The sequence below is a fragment of the Dromiciops gliroides genome, chromosome 2 (genome assembly GCF_019393635.1).
Source record: "Dromiciops gliroides isolate mDroGli1 chromosome 2, mDroGli1.pri, whole genome shotgun sequence".
NCBI lineage: Eukaryota > Metazoa > Chordata > Mammalia > Microbiotheria > Microbiotheriidae > Dromiciops > Dromiciops gliroides.
Genome location: NC_057862.1, coordinates 53,502,218 through 53,523,637, shown reverse-complemented (window position 1 = coordinate 53,523,637; position 21,420 = coordinate 53,502,218). Strand labels below are relative to the sequence as shown.

Genomic DNA, 21,420 nt, shown 5'->3' with positions numbered 1-21,420 from the left:
TTTTCACTCCCCTCGGGATGCTCCGCTGCTGGCAGGAACTTTATCCCGACCCCTCTCGCTTCGAATCGTTCTCATCTTTTTTCCTTTTCCCCTGCGGTGGGTAATTTTGCTCCGGTCCCTCGAGCGCGCCCAGCCCCCGCCCACGCCCGCGCGGTGCACGCCGGTCGGTCCCAGCCGCGCTGGGAGGAGAGAGGCTCCGCCATGTTCCCCGGCGGCGCTGCCGCTCGGCCCTGCTAGCCGCCGCCCCCGCCCCCGACCCCGCCCGGCCCCCCAGCTGAGCACAGCCCCGGGCCGAGCATGGCCGCCCCAGAGCCGGCGCGGACGCCGCCGCCGCCGCCCCCGCCCGGGGCAGACCGCGTAGTCAAAGGTGAGAGGCTGAGGAAGCCCCGGGAGCCGGGCCAAGGAGGAGGAAGGAGGCGTCTGGCCGCCTCAGGGGAGCGAGCGGGTCCGGAAGGGCGGGTGACTGACTGGCGCGGGAGGGGGTGGTCGGCCCGAGGCCGGAGGCCCTGGAGCCCCCCAGGCAGGCTCCGGCCCGGGCCTGGGCAGGACCCTCCCCCTCCCGCCCCGGCCCCTCAGTGCGGCCTCTCCGGCCCAGCGTGGGGCGTAACGGGAGCCGAGGGGGGTCACGCGGGGTCCTGGAGGAGTCGGGCTATTGGGGTGTGAGCGCGGTCGGGGCCTAGCAGGGGGCGGCAGGAATAGGCTCTAGAGCCGAGGGGGTACAAAGAGAGCCGGGCACAGCGCTGTCAGTCGAGCCTGACTTGGTGAGGGGCCAGGAGGGGGTCCCCCAGGCTCGGTCTGCAAAGGCCCTGAGCTGGAAAAGTTATCCCGGTGCCCTGCGGTGGGGGTGGGGGCGGGGGTGATTTTACACCATGTATATTTCCAAACCTCCGAGGGAATGTCAACTTCAAAGATGCTGTGTGTGTCTGTGCTGGTGCTGCTGGTGAAAGGGATAATTTCCCTGCCTTCCTTTATGGTGCAGCCATGTCAGTAAACTAAAGCATCTTAAAATTGTCAATCTTGGTGTGATTGTTGAAAGGTAGATAATACGGTATCCTATTTCTATGCAAAATGCTGAGTGTTAGACCAGGCCGGGTTTTCAAACGTGAACAAATATTCTTGACATTAAAATCTTTAATTTGGGGGGGGGGATTTTTATTTGTTAGGTCGAGTTTTTCCTTTTTTTTCAGAACCCCAAATTTTGGATCTCAGTATGTCTCCAAGTCCAACTCGCAGGGGCATAATGCTTATGTTTATGTAGATTATTTTAGTGGGTAATAACTGTTTAGCAGGAGCATCCACCTGATTTGGTGAGATGCCAGGAAGGGTCCTCAAAGCCTAATCATCCAAGGGTAGAAAAGTTAGAATGAGCCTTAGAAGGAGATATTGAAGTCCTTTATGGAGTTAGTAACCCTGACATCCTGAAGAGGATAATTCCTCCTGTCTTCTGGATGGTTAAGGCTTTCACCTGCAGGAAAACAATGCCCTGACCCATATAGAATCTTTTAAGGCCTGTTTAAACTCAGATACTACTCTCTGTTCAGACTCAGCTAGTGATTTGGGTTCACTTCTGCAGTACCCCTAGAAAGAAGCATGCAGCTCTAGGGTTTTACAAGGTGAGGCTTTGTGAGCTGCTGCTTAATTTTCTGTCTGCCTGCTCACTGTAGTCCCTAGGCACTCTGACAGGGATATTAGATTAAGGGCAGTTACATTCCTGCAGCCTGGATTTGTGTTTTCCTTGGGCTTGTGAACCCACCCATCCTTTGTATGTATGGTGATGCTTTCTTTTTTTTTCTGCTTATATCATGGAAGTCAGACGCATTATTGTTTGTTAGTGTAGCTGAGATAGTTAATTTTGTAGTTTTTATTCTTTCTCCTCACATTGAAAAATACAGTTGACGTGGAGCAGAGGACATTTGGATTAAGAGCATAGGAAACAGATAGTACTTTTGCAAGGAATTTCATTCATGCCCAGTGAATCCTGGATCTTAGTTGCTCCTCTGTGTCCCTTCTGTGACCGTGGTATGTAGAGCCCTTTCTATGTCAACTGTCATTTTTTTCATAATATCTCTCAGATATCTAGGCTGCCTGGTTTAAGGCAAATGTTCAGTAGTGGTACTAATTAACACTCTTATCTTCTGCTTATTGAATATGACATCCTAACTTTGCTACAGTTCACTGAGGATTTCAGCTGTATAGATAGGTTCAGAAAATCTTTTAAGATTTTTCATCTTTAGGTTTTCATTATATCCTTAATAATTATGTCATCATGATGTATTTGATGGTAGGGAGCAATGAAGCTAAGGGAGAAGAGTTTAAATTCCATTTACATTTCCTACTTTCCATTTATAACCATATTTCTTTTGACTCAGGATATGTGCTGTTTTTGACAAACTGTAGAAAAATAATATCAAATGAACCTTTTCTCATTCTTTTTCTAACTTGCCATGTCATCTAACACAAGAACATTCTTTTAAAATCTTGTTATTTTATGTATACTATTTTAAAATGTACACCATATCTTTTCAACATTTCCTTGAGGTTTTTTTGGTTAGTTTTTACAAATTCTGATTTTAGATCTAATGTCATGGTCACTTGAGATGGGAATATACACATTGTGATTAATATAGTACTCTGTAATTGAGAAACCATTGAAGAATAATTGATCCAAATATCTTCACTGTTATGTTGATTAGTATTATAGATGTAGACTCCTTACCAACAGGGATTGCTTCATTCTTTGTATTTTTACTCCCAGTGCCTAGCACACAGTGCTTGACACCAGAAGGCACCTAATAAAATACTTGTTGCTTGGCTGTTAATTTTCAGAATCAGGACAGTATTTGATGGTTGTGCAAGTTTTCAAAGAGTTATAACATTCTCTGTGTGATATGCTAGATATATAAAAATAATATTGACACGAAGTATAGAAAGCATGGGATTCTACTATGAAACAGGTATAACTGAAAAGAATGTCACCTATGTAATTTGTGGTGATTTCATGCAGCTGATTGTGGGTTATCCCCCCTGACCTTTCTGTCCCTGGCTAATTAAAGCAGATGCTGCACTGATCCCATTAAGGAAAGCTTAAGCTACTTGCTAAGATCAAATTCTGCTTTCTATAGAAAACTAATGTAGAGCAATTGAGTAAGAATATATACCTCCTCAAACAGTTCTATTAAATAACTGCCTCTTCCTATGCTCAAGAAACTGGAAAGAAGAACCTGGAAAAAATAAAATAAGACAAGTTCTTTATATAAGAGGTGTACCTATGTGTACACAAGGGCCCTGAGTGCATTTCTGCTTAACAGCCTGCCATACCCTGTTTGATTGGGTGTTTCAAATAGAAGACACAAGTATTTATCTCTTTCTTTCCGTAAATCCCTTCCTCCCCCCCCCCAAAAAAAAAACACTAGGAAAATGTTGGGTTTTATCCTAATTATCTAGTATTTGTTCTGTCCAATCTGTACTTCTAGGTAGGGACTAAAAGATTCATGAAACTGAAATGTGTTTCTTTATAGAGGTCAGTTAGTCCATTCTGTCATTAAGAAGGTCTAGAGGCTCTTACTTAGGGTATCAGCAACTTGAATTTGAGTCCTTGCACTGTCTTTACTCTCTCCATAATCTAAGGCAAGTCTCTTAACCTCCCTATCAATTTCCTAGTCTATAAAATGTGAGTGAGAATAAGGGAGTAAGAGTATTTCACAAAGTTGGGAATATAAACTATTTTGTGGTATCTATGCCAATTACTTATAATTGTTTAAGTTCTTTGACCATATTCAGTGACTGAACTGGAAGTGAATGATGGTGGAATTTATATGTTTTATTCCCAATCTTATGAGCAATAAATTGACACCATAACATCACTTTTCATTTCATTTTCCATTTGCCATGATGATGGCCTAAATTTATATTTTTTGTATTTTTTGAATTAGGACTATTTATCTTTTCTGTCCAGTCCATGCTGATTTTGCCCACTAGAAATTTATGTTACTTAATTTCTGCTGGGCTTTCATTGCAGCAAGCCTCTATTCCACTTGACCACAGTGGCTGTTACAGATTTTCTCCTCTTTACTCAACTTCTCACTTCACTCCTTTGCCTTACCCTCCCAGCTGAGGACCTCACCTCATATTTAATTGGAAAAATTGAGACCGGTACAAAAGAGATCCCTCTTCTTTTCTTCTTATCTCACATCACTCAGACATTTCTCTACTATTTTCTTCTCTCTGGTCTCACATGTAGGGGCTGTAGCTCTTCTTGCCAAGGCAAACTAACCAAACCCTTCTATATTTACCCTTAATCCTACCTCCTCCCACCTTCTCCAGCAAATTGCTCCCACTGTCAACCCCACTCTCTTATCTTCAGACTCTTCCTATCTCCTGGCTCCTTCTCTTCTGTCTGCATAAACAATCACATATCCTTTCCATCCTTAAAAACACCTGCACTTATTCTGACCCTCCCCACTCCATATCTCTCCTCCCTTTCATGGCTAAACTGTTTGAGAAAGCCAGAAGCAGTTGGGGGTTCCACTTCCTCTCATTCTTCTAACCCCTCTGCAATCTGGCTTCTGACCTCATCATTCAACTGAAACTGCCTTCTCCAGAGTTGCCAGTGATCTCTCATTGGCCAAATCTAATGACTTTTCCTCATCCCTAATGATCTTCCTTGACCTATGGCATTTGACATGTTTACTTCTAGATATTCCCTCCTCTCTGTTTTTGTGACACTTATCTGTCTTACTGCTCCCCAGTCTCCTTTACTGGTTCTTCATTTATTTCATGCCCTTTAACTGTGAATATCTGCCCTTGGGCCCCTTCTCTTTTCAGTCTGTGTTATCTTATCAACTTGAGTGGTTTCAGCTATTATCTCTATGCTCATGTTCCTACATGTAGGCACCTGTCTTTATCTGTTCATATGCCCTGCAGGAGAGCTAGATGGGGCAGTGGATGACACACTGGCCCTGGAATCAGGAGTTCCTAAGTTCAAATCTCACCTCAGACACTTACTAGCTGTATAACCCTGGGCAAGTCACTTGGCCTCAATTGCCTTAAATATCCGGGGCCATCTCCAGTCATCCTGATGTATATCTTGCCACTGGACCCAGATGGCTCTGGAGGAGAGAGTGAGTTTGGTGACCTTGCACAGCTCTCCCTCACTTCAATTCACTGCAAGTCATGACATCTGTCATAGTCCTCTTCGAGGATGAAGGACAAACAACAACAACCATATGTCCTGCCCTATCCTCTCTGCTGCACTGCAGTTACACATATCCAACTACTTCTGAGATATTTCAAACTAGATGTCCCATAGGCATCTCAAACCCAACAAGTCCAAAAATAGAGCCCAACTTTCTCTCAAAAGCCTCCCTCCTTTTGAACTTTGCTATTATTGTGCAGAGCACCACCATCCTCCTAGGATTATAGCCTTGATTCTTGACTCCTCCCTCTCACCTCATATATCCAGTCTGTTGGGAAATCTTTTTTTCCCCACTTTCACAACATCTCCGTGTGTGTGTGTGTGTGTGTGTGTGTGTGTGTGTGTATACACCCCCCCCATCACTCAGAACCACAACCCTAGTTTAAGCCCTCATCGTCTCTTTTCCTGTTTCCTCCAGGATCAAAGATACACTCCTCTATTTGTCATTTAAAGCACTTCATAACCAGTCCCCTCTTTACACCTTGCTCCCTGCCATGAGCTTTCCATACTCAACAACTCTGCTTAAATTCTATCTTTGCCAGGTAGGGAAGTACACCTTTCCTAGTCTCCCTCGTTTCGAATACTTCCCTCTTTCAGATTACCTTTACATGCCCTTTATATAGCTCGTGTATACCTAAGTGTTTATGTTGTTTCCTTACTTAGAATGCTTCTCAAGAGCAGGGACTATGGGTTTTGGAGAGGTTTGAGGGCCTTTCTGTCTTCATTGCTTAATACTGTGCCTGGCATAACAGATGCTTGTCGACTGACTTTGACTGCAAGTATGCATTGTTTTTTAAAAACTTATTTGCATATGAAGGATCCAGCAATTCTTTTGGCTTCTGTAGCAGGCTGCATTTTTTATAATGTTGAAGTCACTTAGACTTCTCTCATGTTCTTAGCTTTACTAAAATTGTTTATTTTCATATGGGCTGACAGGTGCCTTGGCTCACATCACTAGTTAGTTACACTACTTCATTTAGGTGCATCTTTCTGAATCAGTTTTAAATGTTCATTTTTATTTCAAAATCCTTTTTGACCCTGAATTTTAAAATCTTAAGTAAATAACCCTTAGAAAAGATTTTCTTTTCCCCTTTTCCCATTCAAATATTAACCCAATTAAAACAAGTCCTATGTACCACGTGTCTCAGACAAAGTAAAGCACCAGAGAATGTGCGTAAGAAAAAAAAGGGAGAGAACTCTGGTGAAGCTGCCAAGGAGGAATCATAGCTGTTAGGTAGAGAAGGAAGATCTTCAGGTTCTATATCTATTTACAGAATTGGCCAGAACTTTAAGGAGGAGTCTCATCAGGTAAAATCATGATATTGGTACCTGTATTTTATTTTGTTATTAATTTCATGGCCTCACTTCATTATAAAACTATACATAGGAATTAAACATGTAATAATTGTTAATATAGTAGATGTATATTCACTAAGTATTCGGTTAGCTGAAGCTAATTGAATATTCTTGTATGGTTTATGTAATTAACTTTGGAATGTTAATCAATTAACAGTATTTATTGAGCTCCTTCTGTGTGCAAAAGGCAGTAATTGGCACTAAGAGGGGGATAACTTTAAGATAGCTCCTATTTTCAAGGAGCTGATTATATCTAGTTAAGGATTTAAGGGATAAATACAGAAAATGACTTAGTGCAAGAAATCTCCAAAGCAAAGGATTAATTGCCAAATAAGTGGAATAGAAAAGAGTTCAGAGGAGATAGAAATCATCTCAGGGTTTATTGCTTAACAACAGATTTTGTAGAGAATGTGGAACCTGAGCCAGGCTTTGAAGGATGGGTAGAATATGGATAGGTGAAGAATATGGCCAGAAATGGTGTGGGAAAAAGACTGGTGGAAAACTAATCCAAGTTCTAGGAATAGTGGCTCAGCATTTTGCTGGGAGCAAGTTTTTATATTTCAGAATGGTAGGTGATAAGGCTTGAATAAAGTTGTGGGACTCGGCAGATTGCGCATGGCTGTTGGACGTTAGACTAAAGAGTTTGGATTTTATGCTTTAGGCATTGTGGAACATTTTTCGGGTCAGGGAGTGACAGAATTAGTGGTTTATGAAGATTAATTAGGTATACAGTTTGCTGGATGCATTAGAGAGTAGAGAGATGGGAAGCAGGGAGACCAAGTACATTATAATACACTGGGTATTTAGAAGGGCCTGAATTAAGGTCCTAGGTAGCTATGAAAATGGAAAGGAAGAAATGGATGAAAGGAACGTTGCAAAGGAGCTAGGACTTTGTGACTAGATGGATATAGGGTGAGAGGGAGAAGTAAAAGATGGTGAGAAATACCTGTGGCTTTCTTTGTAAGGTCCCAGGTGTGCTGTTAAAAGTTGTATTTTAACAGAATACAACCTCAGCAGATCTTGTGCTCTGGTTGTTATTGAATATTCATGAGCTGATCATACTTATAAATGTAGCTTCCTGAATCAAGCTAGATCTATTCTCATAGTTTGATGAGAACATTGAATCCCTCTTCAGTTTGAGAAACTTGTATTTTGGAAGTGTTTGACCTTTTAATTTTCACTAACATTTCTGTCCGAAAAACACAATCATTTATTTAAGAATCATTTTATTTTAAATTTGTATATTCTAAAGCATTTGAAAATTTCAGATCTAGGTATGTTGTTTAATTTTTAGTTGGGAAAAATGATTTGCAACAGTTTTTATTTTGTTAAAGTAAAGCTAAATTGTATATAGAGAGAACAAAATGTATTTCCTTGGGCCTTGTTCCAGTTCCTGTCAGCAATAATGGGAATAAATGTGTTTGCAGTGAAAAGAAAATAAGTACCTTCGAGGTTTCTGTCTTGATGAATCTCATAAGGAAAAACAAGAGGGATTGGCGATTTCAAATTATTTTAGAGGTGGTTAGCATCTCTCTGTCATATTTCATCTTGCATTCTTAAAAGGGTTGTGTTCTACATATGTTTTTTTTCCAAGTCAGAGAATGTTGTTTTTTTAATTCTTCAGCAGCTGATCATGTCATCCCATTTTTCACTTCCACCCCCTTCCCCCACTTATCCACTTATCCATTTTTGTAACACAGCCTATTCTTATTTGGTCACATCTACTTTGAGGTGATTCTCTTTTGAATACAGTACTCATTCTAAATTAATTTTCAAAACCATTTTTGTATTATAGAATCTTTCCTAAACAGCCTCAGTAGTACCGAATGTAGCTGAGTCTCCTTAACAAGCCAGAAAGGGGATGGGGAAACTTGATGATCTGGTTTCTCTAAGGACATGAACAAGTAGATGAAGTTCAAGTGAGAGAGGAAATAGAAAAATTGTAAAAAGAAGACAAAGGAACTTAAGCATAGTAATCAGGACCTATATATTATGGGGACAAAGGGCCATGTATAATTAATTTAATTTTAACCATTGAATACTTAGTATGTGCATATCATTGTGCACTGGGAGAGAAAAAAACAGTTCTTGCCCTCAAAGAGCTTACATTCTACTAAATACAAGATAATTTGAGGAGTAAGAAGAAAGTTATAACTGGGAGATGTGGGAAAGGCCTAACATAAGAGGTGGAACCTGGTTCGAGCCTTAAAAGAAGCTAGAGATTTTAAGAGGTATGGGGAGGAAGAAAATCCAGAAAGTGCAGTTCAGTATACAATGGCCTAGGGCAGAGATTCTCAAACTGAGACTCTTTCAGGGGGTCAAACCTGGAAAGTCAAAAGTATTTTCATAATACTAAGATGTTATTTGCCTAACACTCCTCCCTCCCTCCCTTCCTTCTTTCTTTTTTGAAATGTTCAGCAGGCAGCTGGTGATTTTGTATTGATATTTGGTACTGATATTCAAGAGAAAGGTTAGAGTTAATATAGACCTAGCAGTTATCTGCGCAGAGGCGATAATTAAACCTCTAGGTGTTTATGAGGGCACCAAGAGAGTTTAGAGAGAGAAGGGGACAAAAGTGATTGAAGATAGGTAGAAGGAGAACCAGCAGAGAAGAGTAATAAAAGTTGAGGAAGTAGAGAATATCTAGGAGGGAGGGGGTGTGGTCAACAGTACCAAAAGCTGCAGAGAAGTCAGATAGAATGAGGACTAAGAAAAAGGGCCATTTTGGTCAAGTGGGGTCACGAGTTGAAATGTTAGTGGTAATTGAAAAAATATAGGCAAGCAAGTATAGATGACTCTTTATGGGACATCTTGTATGTATATCTATCTATCTATATATCTTATATGTCTTATATGGGACATCAAGCAAGCAAGTACTTGTTAAGCTTTTTTATGTACCCAGCTCTGCACTTGCCACTGGGAAAACATCTCTTATACATAAGAGTGAGTCAAATGAAGGGCTTTTTTTAAAAGCTGAGAGAGACCTAAGTGTGTTTCTTTTTATCAAGGAAGAAGCTAGTAGATAATGGCAAGACTGGAGATGAGAAGGGGAATACTTGGGGAAGCCGGAGTTCCTGGAGGAGAGGGGAAAGGATGAGATCAAGGGCACAACTAGGAGGGTTCACCTTCTCAGGAAGGACCACTTCTCTGCTACTGAATGGGATTAGTAGAAATGTCATCAGTAATGATGTGTTTTTACTCTTTTGAAAAATTACAGCTGTCCCTTTTCCCCCAACACACCGCTTAACATCTGAAGAAGTATTTGATATGGATGGGATACCAAGGGTTGATGTTTTAAAGAATCACTTGGTAAAAGAAGGTCGGGTCGATGAAGAAATTGCACTTAGAATAATTAACGAAGGTGCTGCCATCCTTCGGAGAGAGAAAACCATGATAGAAGTAGAAGCTCCAATTACAGGTAATGCTACTGTTTTCAACTTTGATTTCATTATAAAACAAATATTTGATTAATTGAATTTAGTGAAGTTTTCATCTTAACACTTTGTGTTACATTGACATTGAAATTAATTTTCTTTTCTGAAAAACTGGTGTAATATTTAAAGAAATAATATAGAGTAGAAGTTATAGTATATAATACATGCCTCTTATCAAACTTTTTTTTTGCCAGTTATAGGCTGCATATGTTTATATTTCAGTTTTTAGGGAGTGTCGTATAACTAGATCTGAAGTCAGAGGTCATGGTTTCTAAGCATTAATTAAACACCTACTGTATGCCAGACACAGTGCTAGAGATATAAGTACAAAGAATGAAATTTCTTATTCGCAATGAGTATACGTTGTAATGGGGGAAGACATGAAGGAATATGTAAATATATATAGCTTAAATAAAGTGAATAAAGGAAAGGGAATCACAGCGCCAGGCACTGTGCTAAACTCTTTTTACATATATCTCATCTGACCCTTACAATAATCTTGCAAGGTAGGTACTGTTATTATCTCCATTTTACATTTGAGGAAACGGGGGCAAACAAGTTGAGTGATTTGCCCAGTGTCACACACTGGGGCTAGCTGTTCAGGGCTGGATTTGAACTCAGGTCTTCCTGACTCCAAGCCTAGTACTCTACCCACTGTGCAAATATGTACAAGGGAGTTAAACAGAAGAGAATTTGAAAGAGAGGGCTCTAGCAGAATCAGGAAAAGCTTCCTATAGCAGATGGTATTTGAACTATGTCTTAAAGGGAGAAAGGGACTCAGGGATGTGGAGGTAAAGCAGGAGTGCATTCCAGGCATGGGGGATAGCAAGCTCAGAGATGCCCAGGTAGGAGATGGAGTGCCATTAGTGAGGAGCCAGTTTGTCAGGATGGACGAGTGCAGGATGGCTAGGACAGCTTGTGACGTAGAGAAGGGCTTTGGAGGCCTCCTTGCACGGAGAAGTTCCTGTTCTGTTCTAGAGGAAATGAGAGCCCCTGGAGTGGTGCCATGAGGAGTGCCGTGGCCAGATGGTCACAGAAGGAAAATCGCTTTGGCAGCAGGTCTAGGATGGACAAGCCTGGGGAGAGACTTGAGGAGGGAAGGCCAAGGAGGAGGCACTTGCAGTGATCTGGGCGAGTGGAGAGGAGGCTTCTGGGGTAGAAATGGCAAGATTTGGCAGCTGATTGGAGGGAGAGAGAGAGGAGTTGAGTGAGGATCACACAAAGATTATGAACCTGAGTCAGGAGTGACTTAGACACAGTTATTTAGGTAAGTAGTAAGTCGCAAAGCTGGAATTGGAACCTAAATCCATTGCTCTTTCTATTACACCTTGCTGGCGCCCCCCTTCCCCCCATCTTCCCCCTTGACTTGAAGAGAATTTTAATTTCACTGTTTTGTTTTTACCTCAAAAGTAGGACTTGTCTTTGTTTTCCTTAAGAGGAACTTTCCAGGAAATACATGATACATTGAGGTGGATAGTTTGGTGACTCCTGCAAGCCTCAAGGAGTCATTCTATTTCTGTCACCTGATTTCCATATGTTGAAACTGTGAACAGATGACAAAACGGCCACATATAACCTCCATAGGCCCATCCTGAATTCCTCCTGAGGCTTCTCTTATCTCATTCAATTTCCAAAGTCTTCTGTACAGGGAAAATTAACACTTAGAGGTTTTTGTTTGTTCCCCTTCTTCTTAACTTGTTGTCTGTGCTTGTCATCTCGTTACAGTGTGTGGTGACATCCATGGCCAGTTTTTTGATCTCATGAAGCTGTTCGAAGTGGGAGGATCCCCTGCTAACACAAGATACCTCTTCCTTGGCGATTATGTGGACAGAGGTTATTTTAGCATAGAGGTATATAACAAGATATAACCAATGATTTTACCAAAGATGTTACCCCAGAAATCTCTGCATAATACCTAGGAGAAAGTTCTTCCAAAATATTTATGAATTTTTTTTTGGTACCACTTCTTATCCTGAGCTTTGGTTTGGTAAAGCCACCAGTTTAATGTTTCAGGACATCAAAATTTGCTTTCTGTTTTTCTGAATGGCAGTTGTGATCAATCTGTTGGCCTTGAAGAGCTAACACTATTCATCTCTCTGATTCTGGTTTCTGAATTACTGTGAACTATTGATCAGAAATAGTAGGTTGGGGGCAGCTAGATGGCGCAGTGGATAGAGCACTGGCCCTGGATTCAGGAGGACCTGAGTTCAAATCCAGCCTCAGACACTTAACACTTACTAGCTGTGTGACCCTGGGCAAGTCACTTAACCCCAATTCCCTTACTAAAAAAACAAAAACAGAAATAGTAGGTTGTCCCTGTGGCTATTCAGTGGATTGATATGTTACCTTTATTTATTAAAATACATGTACATAACAGTTTATAGTTTACAAATCACTTTGCTCACAGTAATCCCATGGGGTAAGTAGAATGTGGAATCCAGGGCTCAGAAAAATTAAATTATTTGTTTATTAGTAAGTGTCAGAACCAGAACTTGAACACAAATTTTTGGTTTTCCACTATACCATTCTCATTGGAAAGTACATTTATTATTTGGATTTTGACCATTACCTGTGACAATTAAGGTTTCCTTGATGGATCTGATTTTATATTATGTTAATTCATTTTGAAAAGTAGCAAGCACTAATTCAGGGAAAAGTCCCTAGATAGTAGGTTTTGACCTGCTAATTGCTTTCAAAACTTTATCTGATAGATTTTCAGTCTAGATGGCACTAATGCTGTCTCACCCTAAAGATTGCTAGGTTTCCCAAAATGCTGCTGGCAGCAGTGAAATCCATCCCACCTCCCCCAGCCCCTTTTAATCCAGGACTTTCTTCCCATTTTAGCCCCGAATAAATTATCTCAGCTTGGTGGGGTAATTTGGTGTTTTTATTTGTGTATGTATACTTTTCATTAGAAAGTTTCAAAGCTGATGCTTGCATGTATGTTGTTGAAAAAGTTAGCTAGCTAGGAACCAAAACAAACATTCTACACAGCATAGATGGCCTTTATGGAGTTCTCTATGATTTTAAAGTTACACTTCTTTTTTTTAAGTGAACAAAATGTGTGAGCATCTTTACATGTTTTTGTGGTAATTCAGGCTCTTAAAATGAGGTTTATTGTTTGTTCCTTGCATTTGATTTTATAAACTGTGTGGGTTTTTTCTAAAATGAAGTAAACCCTTCTTTAGCCTTCTTTTCCCATTTAATAAATGAAGAGACACTACTTTTTCCAGCCAATTGTGGTTTTTTTTTTGTTTGTTTTTTTAGCAAGGCATTTGGGGTTAAGTGACTTGCCCAGGGTCACACAGCTAGTAAGTGTTAAGTGTCTGAGGCCGGATCTGAACTCAGGCACTCCTGACTCCAGGGCTGGTGCTCCATCCACTGCGCCACCTAGCTGCCCCCAATTGTTTTTAATAAAATCTGTTTGTATAAATCAGGTGGTGTAATCACATAGTATACCATGGAAAAATATTTTTCCTATATGCAGTCAGATTATTTAAAAATATTTTTAAAAGAAATAACTTTTTATTTCCCCAGTTAATTTCATTAGATAATAAATGTCCACCTCATTCAAGGCACTGTTCTGGATAAAGAATATATACAAGACATGATTCTTTCCCTTTATTAGCTTACATTCATTCCAAAAGAGGAGACAACAGATACACTCACTTGAACAATGAACAAACTGTAGCCATTTCTAGACCTAATCACTGGATAATGAGTAAGAGTAAAACAGGCGGAGCATGGTAAAGTTCTTTTTGACAGAGAGTAATTGCTTTGGTAAATATTGTACAAAAATCCTAAATGGAAACATTTTATTTTACAGTGTGTCTTGTATTTATGGGTCCTGAAGATTCTGTACCCAAGCACATTATTTCTTTTGAGAGGCAACCATGAATGCAGACACCTTACTGAATATTTCACCTTTAAGCAGGAATGTGAGTACTGCCAGATTTGTGTCTCATTTCTCCTCTGAAAATTACTTGGGCAATGATAGTCATGAATACTTTTACTTTGCAGAATTGATGTGTCCAGAGGTGTTTAATTGGAAAATTCTAAATGGTTCCACAGGATTTAGTGGGTTTTGCTTCAAAATTTCTATATTAAGTTTAAAAAATTTTCATGTGCTTAGGAATAATTCTTGTTAAAATTGTTTTTGAGGAAAAAATTAAAACAAAGCACAATCCAAAAGAATAAACTCAAGCAAAAATCCTCACATTCCTCTCCCATAGTTCTATTGACTGTCTCAAGAAGTGTAAACACATTACCCATCCTATAGAGCATCAGCCAGTTTGGGGCAGGTAGGTGACACAGTGGATAGAGCACCAGTCCTGGATTCAGAAGGATCTGAGTTCAAATCCAGCCTCAAACACTTAACACTTACTAGCTGTGTGACCCGGGGCAAGTCACTTAACCATTATTGCCCCACCCCCCAAAAAAAATTTCCTACCAGTCTACAAAATTTTCCCTATTTCTTCCTACACTTCCAGTAATAATACATCTAATAGTTATAAGCACTTCTCTAAGGAAAGGCAGTTGTTTTTTCCCTCTGGTCTTGACCTTCTTATCTGGGTGTATATTGTTTTTTCTTAGTAGAGAAAGTTCCTTGAGGTCAGGGACTATTTATTCTTTGTATTTCCAGTCCCTACCATGGTGCCTGACAAAATAGACCCTTTAATAATGCTTGTTGAACTAAGTTTCATCAGTGATGGGAACTTCTGGTGTGGAAATTCCCTCTTCAGGTGAATATCTGCAACTTGGAGAATTCCCTCGGTCACTAAGAGGTTAAGTATCTTTCTGGTCACTATAGGGAGAGTATGTCAGAGGCAGGACATGAACCTAGGCTTTCTATATCAAAGCCAGTCTGGCTGCTAGGGGTGTGATAGCCCTTAAATCAGTACTAGAATTCAGAGTTGATATTTTAAGCTTTTATTTTTTAGGCCTGACTCAAGTTTTCTCATACCTTTTATGTGTTTCTGTTCTTTTTCATAGCTTCTTGCTAATTCACAGTGAATATTAAAGTCTTTAAAAAGAAAAACTACAGCAAAGTCTTTTTCTTCCTAGATAACTAATGAGCTTCAGTTCTCTTTCAAGTTCCTTCTTTCTGACCCTAGGAAATGAAATGTGATCTCTCAGGCCAGCTCCCAAAACAAACACTATATCCAGTATCTTGGAGATAGAATGAGGCTATAGTTTCTACGTAAAACCTCTTTGAAAATAAATTATAATTTGCTTTGGGAAGATTCTTTCTTTCATACTATAGCTTTTCTCTTTCTAATTGACTTTCCCTTTCAGAGATGTTTCATTTGAAAGGAGTAAACCCTTCCATGCCTCTGCAAAGTATAAAGATGATGATTTTTTTTAAAAATCAGACTACATATTTGAAGATTGGCTTCTTCAGTTTGTTGAAATTTAGTTTAAACATCTCTCTTGCCTCTGACAATGAATGTAGTGTCCAATGACTCTTAGAATAAGATTTAAAAAAACAGAAACTACTTTGCCTTCATTTATAGTTTTAAACTCCTTGACTAGGTTGAAAAAAGCTAAAGTGTTGAGTCGTTTCAAGGTTTGCCTTATCTTAGCTTTGTAACATAAAGATAAAATATTTTGTCTGAATGCATCCTATAACATTTTGCTAACATTTGTTGGTTATTTTAGGGAAAGAAATTTGTCTTAATCTTATTTCTCACTTGCATAGCGTGCCTTTAATTCTTTATTTCTCTTTCTCTTCTTAAGGTAAAATTAAGTATTCAGAAAGAGTCTATGAAGCTTGTATGGAAGCTTTTGATAGCCTGCCTCTTGCTGCACTTTTAAACCAACAATTTCTTTGTGTTCATGGTGGACTTTCACCAGAAATACACACACTGGATGATATTAGGAGAGTAAGTATAAATATTCTTTAGTTCCAAGGTTGACTAGGGGGGAGCAGACTTTCTTAGTTATAGTTTCCTCTGTTTTCTTTTTTTAAAAACCTTCAAACCTAGATTTGTTATGGTAAAAATGCATTTGTTAATGTCTTAACAGTGTTCAGTAGTGGATGCTATATATAGCATTCAGGGTGGGTAAGACTTGCCCCTGACCATCCTCTCCTCACCATTTGATGAGTTCTTTCTTTCTCTTTTCTTCTTTTCTTCTTTCTTTTTTTCTTTCTTCCACAGTTAGATAGATTTAAAGAACCTCCTGCCTTTGGACCAATGTGTGACTTGCTATGGTCTGATCCTTCAGAAGACTTTGGAAATGAAAAATCACAGGAACACTTTAGTCACAATACAGTTCGAGGATGCTCTTATTTTTATAAGTAAGGGGAAAAATCCAGGAATACATCACATTTTAGACATTAAAATGCCATACTCTTCAAAAAGCAAAGTGTTGCTTTACTTACAGTTCTTTTCTTTTCACAGCTATCCAGCAGTGTGTGAATTTTTGCAAAACAATAATTTGTTATCGATTATTAGAGCTCATGAAGCTCAAGATGCAGGGTAAGAATTGTGCTTCCCTTAACCAAATTAACACCTTAAATACAAAATCAAACTTAGTAACCATGATTGATGCTTTACGATGCATATTAAGCTATTTGTTTTGCAGCTATAGAATGTACAGAAAAAGTCAAACTACAGGGTTCCCTTCATTAATAACAATTTTTTCGGCACCTAATTACTTAGATGTCTACAATAATAAAGGTAAGATGTTATTGATAAAAAATTGTTAAACAACATAGAATTTTAATGACTTATTTTTTAAAAAATAAAATAGAGGAAAGGTACTGTCTGAAATCATCATAATCTAATCTATTACTGAAATTTCATAAACTGCTACAGGGTAAAAGGGGGGAAGAATGAAAATGAAAAATGTGAATCATATGTAAAATCTGTTCCAGAACTAGACACCAAAAAACACTTTCAACCCTGTGAATTAAGTACCTTGAACACAAGCCAGACCAGGATTTTCTGGAATTCCCTTTTGAATCATGCCTTATATTTTGGTTCAAAAAATTTTACTGTTTCCACCAAGTTGCTGCTGCTTGCATTTTTCCTTTCTGTCTGTTTAATTTACATTAGCTCATTATTTAGCTACCATTCATCTGGTTTAATTGTCTGGTATAGGTCTTTTTTCTTTCTCCTGGGCTTCACTTCTAGGATTCCCACTATAAAACACTATGGGATAGTGATGTATTATCACATTTTTAATCCCCTCTGATCTCTTAGTGGCAAACATTTCCCTAACATTGCTTCTTTTTTTCTTCCTACTGTTTTCCCCCCACTTTTGTTTCTTCACTCTACTTCTTTGTCTGATTTCATTGTCATGCTTGCTCCTACTCCTGAATATTTACCCATTTGCTTTTTGGGTTTTTTTTGGTGGGGCAATGGGGGATAAGTGACTTGCCCAAGGTCACACAGCTAGTAAGTGTCAAGTGTCTGAGGCTGGATTTGAACTCAGGTACTCCTGAATCCAGGGCCAGCGCTTTAACCACTGCACCATCTAGCTGCCCCCATATTTACCCATTTGCAATGCTTAGGTTTTGTGGAAGGTTGAGTGTGTAAGCCCAATGGCGGATAATGACAGAATATCTTAATATAGTTCAGTGTGTGCTGAGGACACTGAAAATGAGATCCAGCATGTTCACGTAGATCACATTTTCAGAATAAGGACATTAAGAGGCCAGCTCCTGTTCTCTTTCAATATGTCTGGAATTTAATAGATTGTGCCATTGAGTCTAGTGTCAGACTGGAGTGCGTGTGCCTAATGGTAGATTTTTATACACACACACACACACACACACACACACACACACACGGATGTTAAAAGTGACAAGGACAATGAGGTCAGTGCCAAATACAGGCTTTTCTGTAAGTTCAGAATATGTAAAATTTCTTAGAAATTTTTCCAGTAAAGGAATGTAATAATACACGATGAGATCTTCCATGAGACCAGATATGAGGACCTTCGATAATTTGATATGAGATACTCCCAGGAAACTTTTACTAGCTATTCCAGTTTAAAGTTGCTGCTAGAGATGCTAGCATCAAAATTGTGCTTTTATGTTCCAATGTACAAATCTTGAAGCTATTTTATAATGATACATAAGGAATAGAGGACTCTGTTTAAAAGAGAAACAAATCCAAGTTCTGATTCCATTCTTGAAAACTGGGCAAAATGCTACATTCATCCTGTGCCAGTGATAGATGTCCCCAAGTGTGATTTGCTCAGACAGTATTTTGGGAGCTGGTGTTTGGTGTTCAGCACAGAGGTTTACTGCTTTACTTGCTTTCACCTGTCGGGTCTTAACCCTTGAATAGATTAAATGATTTTTCAGCACTTGTTTGTCAAAATCATGTTTGTGTTTGTTTTGCATATGTATAGTAGTCATGTTGTGTTCGTGTGTAGTTTGGGTATATTTAAGACATTCTGCTTCATCTTGAACATTTTCCAGATGCATTTCTAGATTAAAACATAGAGGTTAGGTTAGAATTCTCAAAGTTAAATTTTAATTTTATTTCACATGATAAAGTATGTAACGTTATTTATGACTGTATATCACATATCTTAAGAACGTCTACATTTGAGTTCTTCCATGAAAAAGTTCTATACTATTCAGTGAATAAAGACAATGTAACCAATAATAATCATGCCATTTTACATTTCCATAATGCTTTACAGTTTCTAAAGCTCTTTCACATGACTTCTTTGGTCTTCACAAGAACCATGTGAGGTGGGCACATAACAGGTACCCTCATTATATAAAGGATGAGGTAGGACAGCAAGGTGAGGACACACAGGTTTGTTGACTTTGCTAAGTTCACACAGCTTGGAAATGACAGAACCTGGACTAGAAGTCAGCTCTTCTAACTCTCAAGACCAGGGATCTGTCAAATAGGACATTAATAAAAAGCCAGTGTTGGAGATTTTCTAGTTAATTGTTTTAAGATGTTGTTCTCAGTAATGGTTCAAAATTACCAAATAAAAAATTGAGATTTAACTTAAGTAATCTTTTATTAAGTGCCGTCTATCTGCAAGGCAGTATTAGTTGCTAAGACATGACAATATAGGGCATTATCTGTGCCTTCGGGTGGCTTATGGTCTAGTAAATGAAATAGAATATACTCAAATAACTAATACAGAATAGGCAGTTAGTGCATAGGAGACAGATGCACAGTCCTTTCAGGGTTCAGATGAGGGAAAGATTACTTCTAGTTTGGGGAAGATTTCACAGAGGAGGGAACATTTGACCTGGACCCTGAAAGACAGGTAAGAGGAGATTAGTTAGGTATTCAAAGTACAAGAAATGGCTTTGCACAAAACCTTGGGAATATGAATGCAAAGAGCATATTCAGGGAATGCCAAGTAGATTAGTTTGGTTGGGGTTCGGAGTATGTCCAGGAGAACGGTGTGAGATAAGTCTGGAAAGGTATGTTGGGATCAAGTTTCTGAGGGTTTAGATTTTTTTTTTCTTTTTTGTATTTTATAAGATTCCTTCTCTCCAAAAGCAAAACACAGTTGTTGTTTTTTTTGGTGATTTTGCTCCCCCCCAACTTGAATGAAATATTCACATTTTAAAATTGAATTATTAATTATTTGTGTTTTTAGGTTAAGTATAGCTTTGCCACTTTTTTCAGATTACCTGCTATTAGTTACAGCTGAAGAAATCTTTATGAAACTTCTGTCCTTTTCTACATCCCCCAGCTCCTTATGTACATAAGTACATAAGTACTTGGAGTATCTCAAGAAAAAAAAAAAGGATTCTTAAAAGAAACTAGGTATTTTACTGATAGTCCTGAATAAAGATATGCTTGGCCATTTTTCCCTTTCTAAAAGTATGTCATGACCAAAACTCAGTTTCCTACCTGCCCTTATAATCCAAAAAATGAATTGAATGTTTTCCCACCTTTCTGTGTTAGGTTTTGTGCTGAAGCTAAACATTCTTACATTGACATTTAAACTTATCTTGCAGCTGCTGTATTAAAATATGAAAATAATGTGATGAATATTCGACAGTTTAACTGCTCTCCACATCCTTACTGGTTACCCAATTTTATGGATGTCTTCACATGGTCACTACCATTTGTTGGAGAAAAAGGTATGATTTATGTAGCAGTAATAAATAATTTTACTTCTTTGACTCAAGTTTCCTTTTGTACCCGGATACTTGCCTAGAGGAACACGAAGTATAGTTTCACCATGGGTACAGCTCTTCTTATGTCAGTGGGTGTGTGGATAGGAGAGCCTCAAAGATATTTTAGTTAGCTCTTTACAGCCCCTATGTGAGGATGTCTGGGGGGCTGGGAGAAGTCTTAAAAATAGCACAGTGTTGTCTACAGCTGTTGGGTTTTCTTTCTTTTTTGTTTATCTTATGTGAAGGAGTGGTGGGATGGCTTTGCTTTGAAAGGGACCCTTCTGTATAAATTTCATTTATTTTCTAGGATGCCAGACTAAGGATATTTAAGTGTTAGTTGTTTCAGGAGTTCTGTACATACAACCTTATTTCTCACACGTTAAAATTAATAGAGAATTTAAACTATTAATTTTCTAACTTGTACACTCTTTCAACAAACAATGGCATTTTGAAAGGAGCATAAATAATATTGTAAAACTTTTGTATGGTGTCCTTTAGAATATTTAGGACTACTTTCTTTTTCTTCCCTCCCCCCACCACTACTGGAATAGGGTTATACAGGAAATGCCTCAGTTTCCTTGAGTGTGGAATATAATAGTATGAGAGAAAAGGGGTGGTAGTAAAACATTGTGTTCTAGTTTCCCCTCTATTTTTTCTCACCTCTTCCATGTTACGCAATGTTCCTTTCTGTACAGGATGTACTGCTTCTGCCAAGGCTGCTTTTGGTACTAAAAGACATAGCCAATATGCAAAACTGAATGTTTAACAGGTTGTCTGCAGACTTCCCTTCAATCTTTAATAGTTATAAGTCCAACGTAAGCTAATGTGGAGATGGAGTTACTGTAGTATTTCAGATGACCAGTTAAGGGCATGAGGCACAAGGGCTATATTAGACTTAGGATTATTTTTCTTTGGACAACAGAATAGCTTAGTCATCGATTCATAGAACCAAAGGCATATCATAGAGGTTTTAGTTTATTTCCCTATCTCTAGGTTGTATTACAACTAAACCATTCTGTTTTTTTACAAAAAAAAAATAAACAACAGGCTCAACACCCTTTTTTTTTGGACACAACACAGTTTTCCCGAATCCTCCACAATATTCATATCCTACCCACCCACCCCTACCCTCAGAAAAACAGTTAAGCCAAGCTGTCTAATGGGATGATTGAACCTTTCTAATTTTCCATCGTATTTTGATGTTTGTATATAGAAGGAAGAAAATTTTACTAATTCCCCTTATTATTTTGCCTAATATGACCTCCTGGCCTAATTTAAATTCTTGCTTGAAAGACAAGATAGAAAGTAGCAATAGCAACAAGTTT

General features: G+C 38.8%; 1 protein-coding gene across 3 annotated transcripts in view; it reads left to right on the top strand.

Moving 5' to 3' along the window:
- The first annotated feature begins 225 nt into the window (after window positions 1–225).
- Window positions 226–21,420, top strand: part of PPP3CB (protein phosphatase 3 catalytic subunit beta) — a 48,033-nt gene continuing 26,838 nt past the window's right edge. For 2 of the 3 annotated variants that reach the window (XM_043989888.1, XM_043989886.1), the window contains exons 1-9: window positions 226–367; window positions 9,768–9,968; window positions 11,710–11,834; window positions 13,811–13,922; window positions 15,721–15,866; window positions 16,143–16,282; window positions 16,386–16,463; window positions 16,570–16,664; window positions 19,934–20,059. In XM_043989888.1, the coding sequence (XP_043845823.1) occupies window positions 298–367; window positions 9,768–9,968; window positions 11,710–11,834; window positions 13,811–13,922; window positions 15,721–15,866; window positions 16,143–16,282; window positions 16,386–16,463; window positions 16,570–16,664; window positions 19,934–20,059 (1,093 nt within the window). In that variant the 5' untranslated portion in view covers window positions 226–297. The remainder of the gene's footprint in view (window positions 368–9,767; window positions 9,969–11,709; window positions 11,835–13,810; window positions 13,923–15,720; window positions 15,867–16,142; window positions 16,283–16,385; window positions 16,464–16,569; window positions 16,665–19,933; window positions 20,060–21,420) is intronic. The other variant, XM_043989887.1, reaches the window with a different exon arrangement.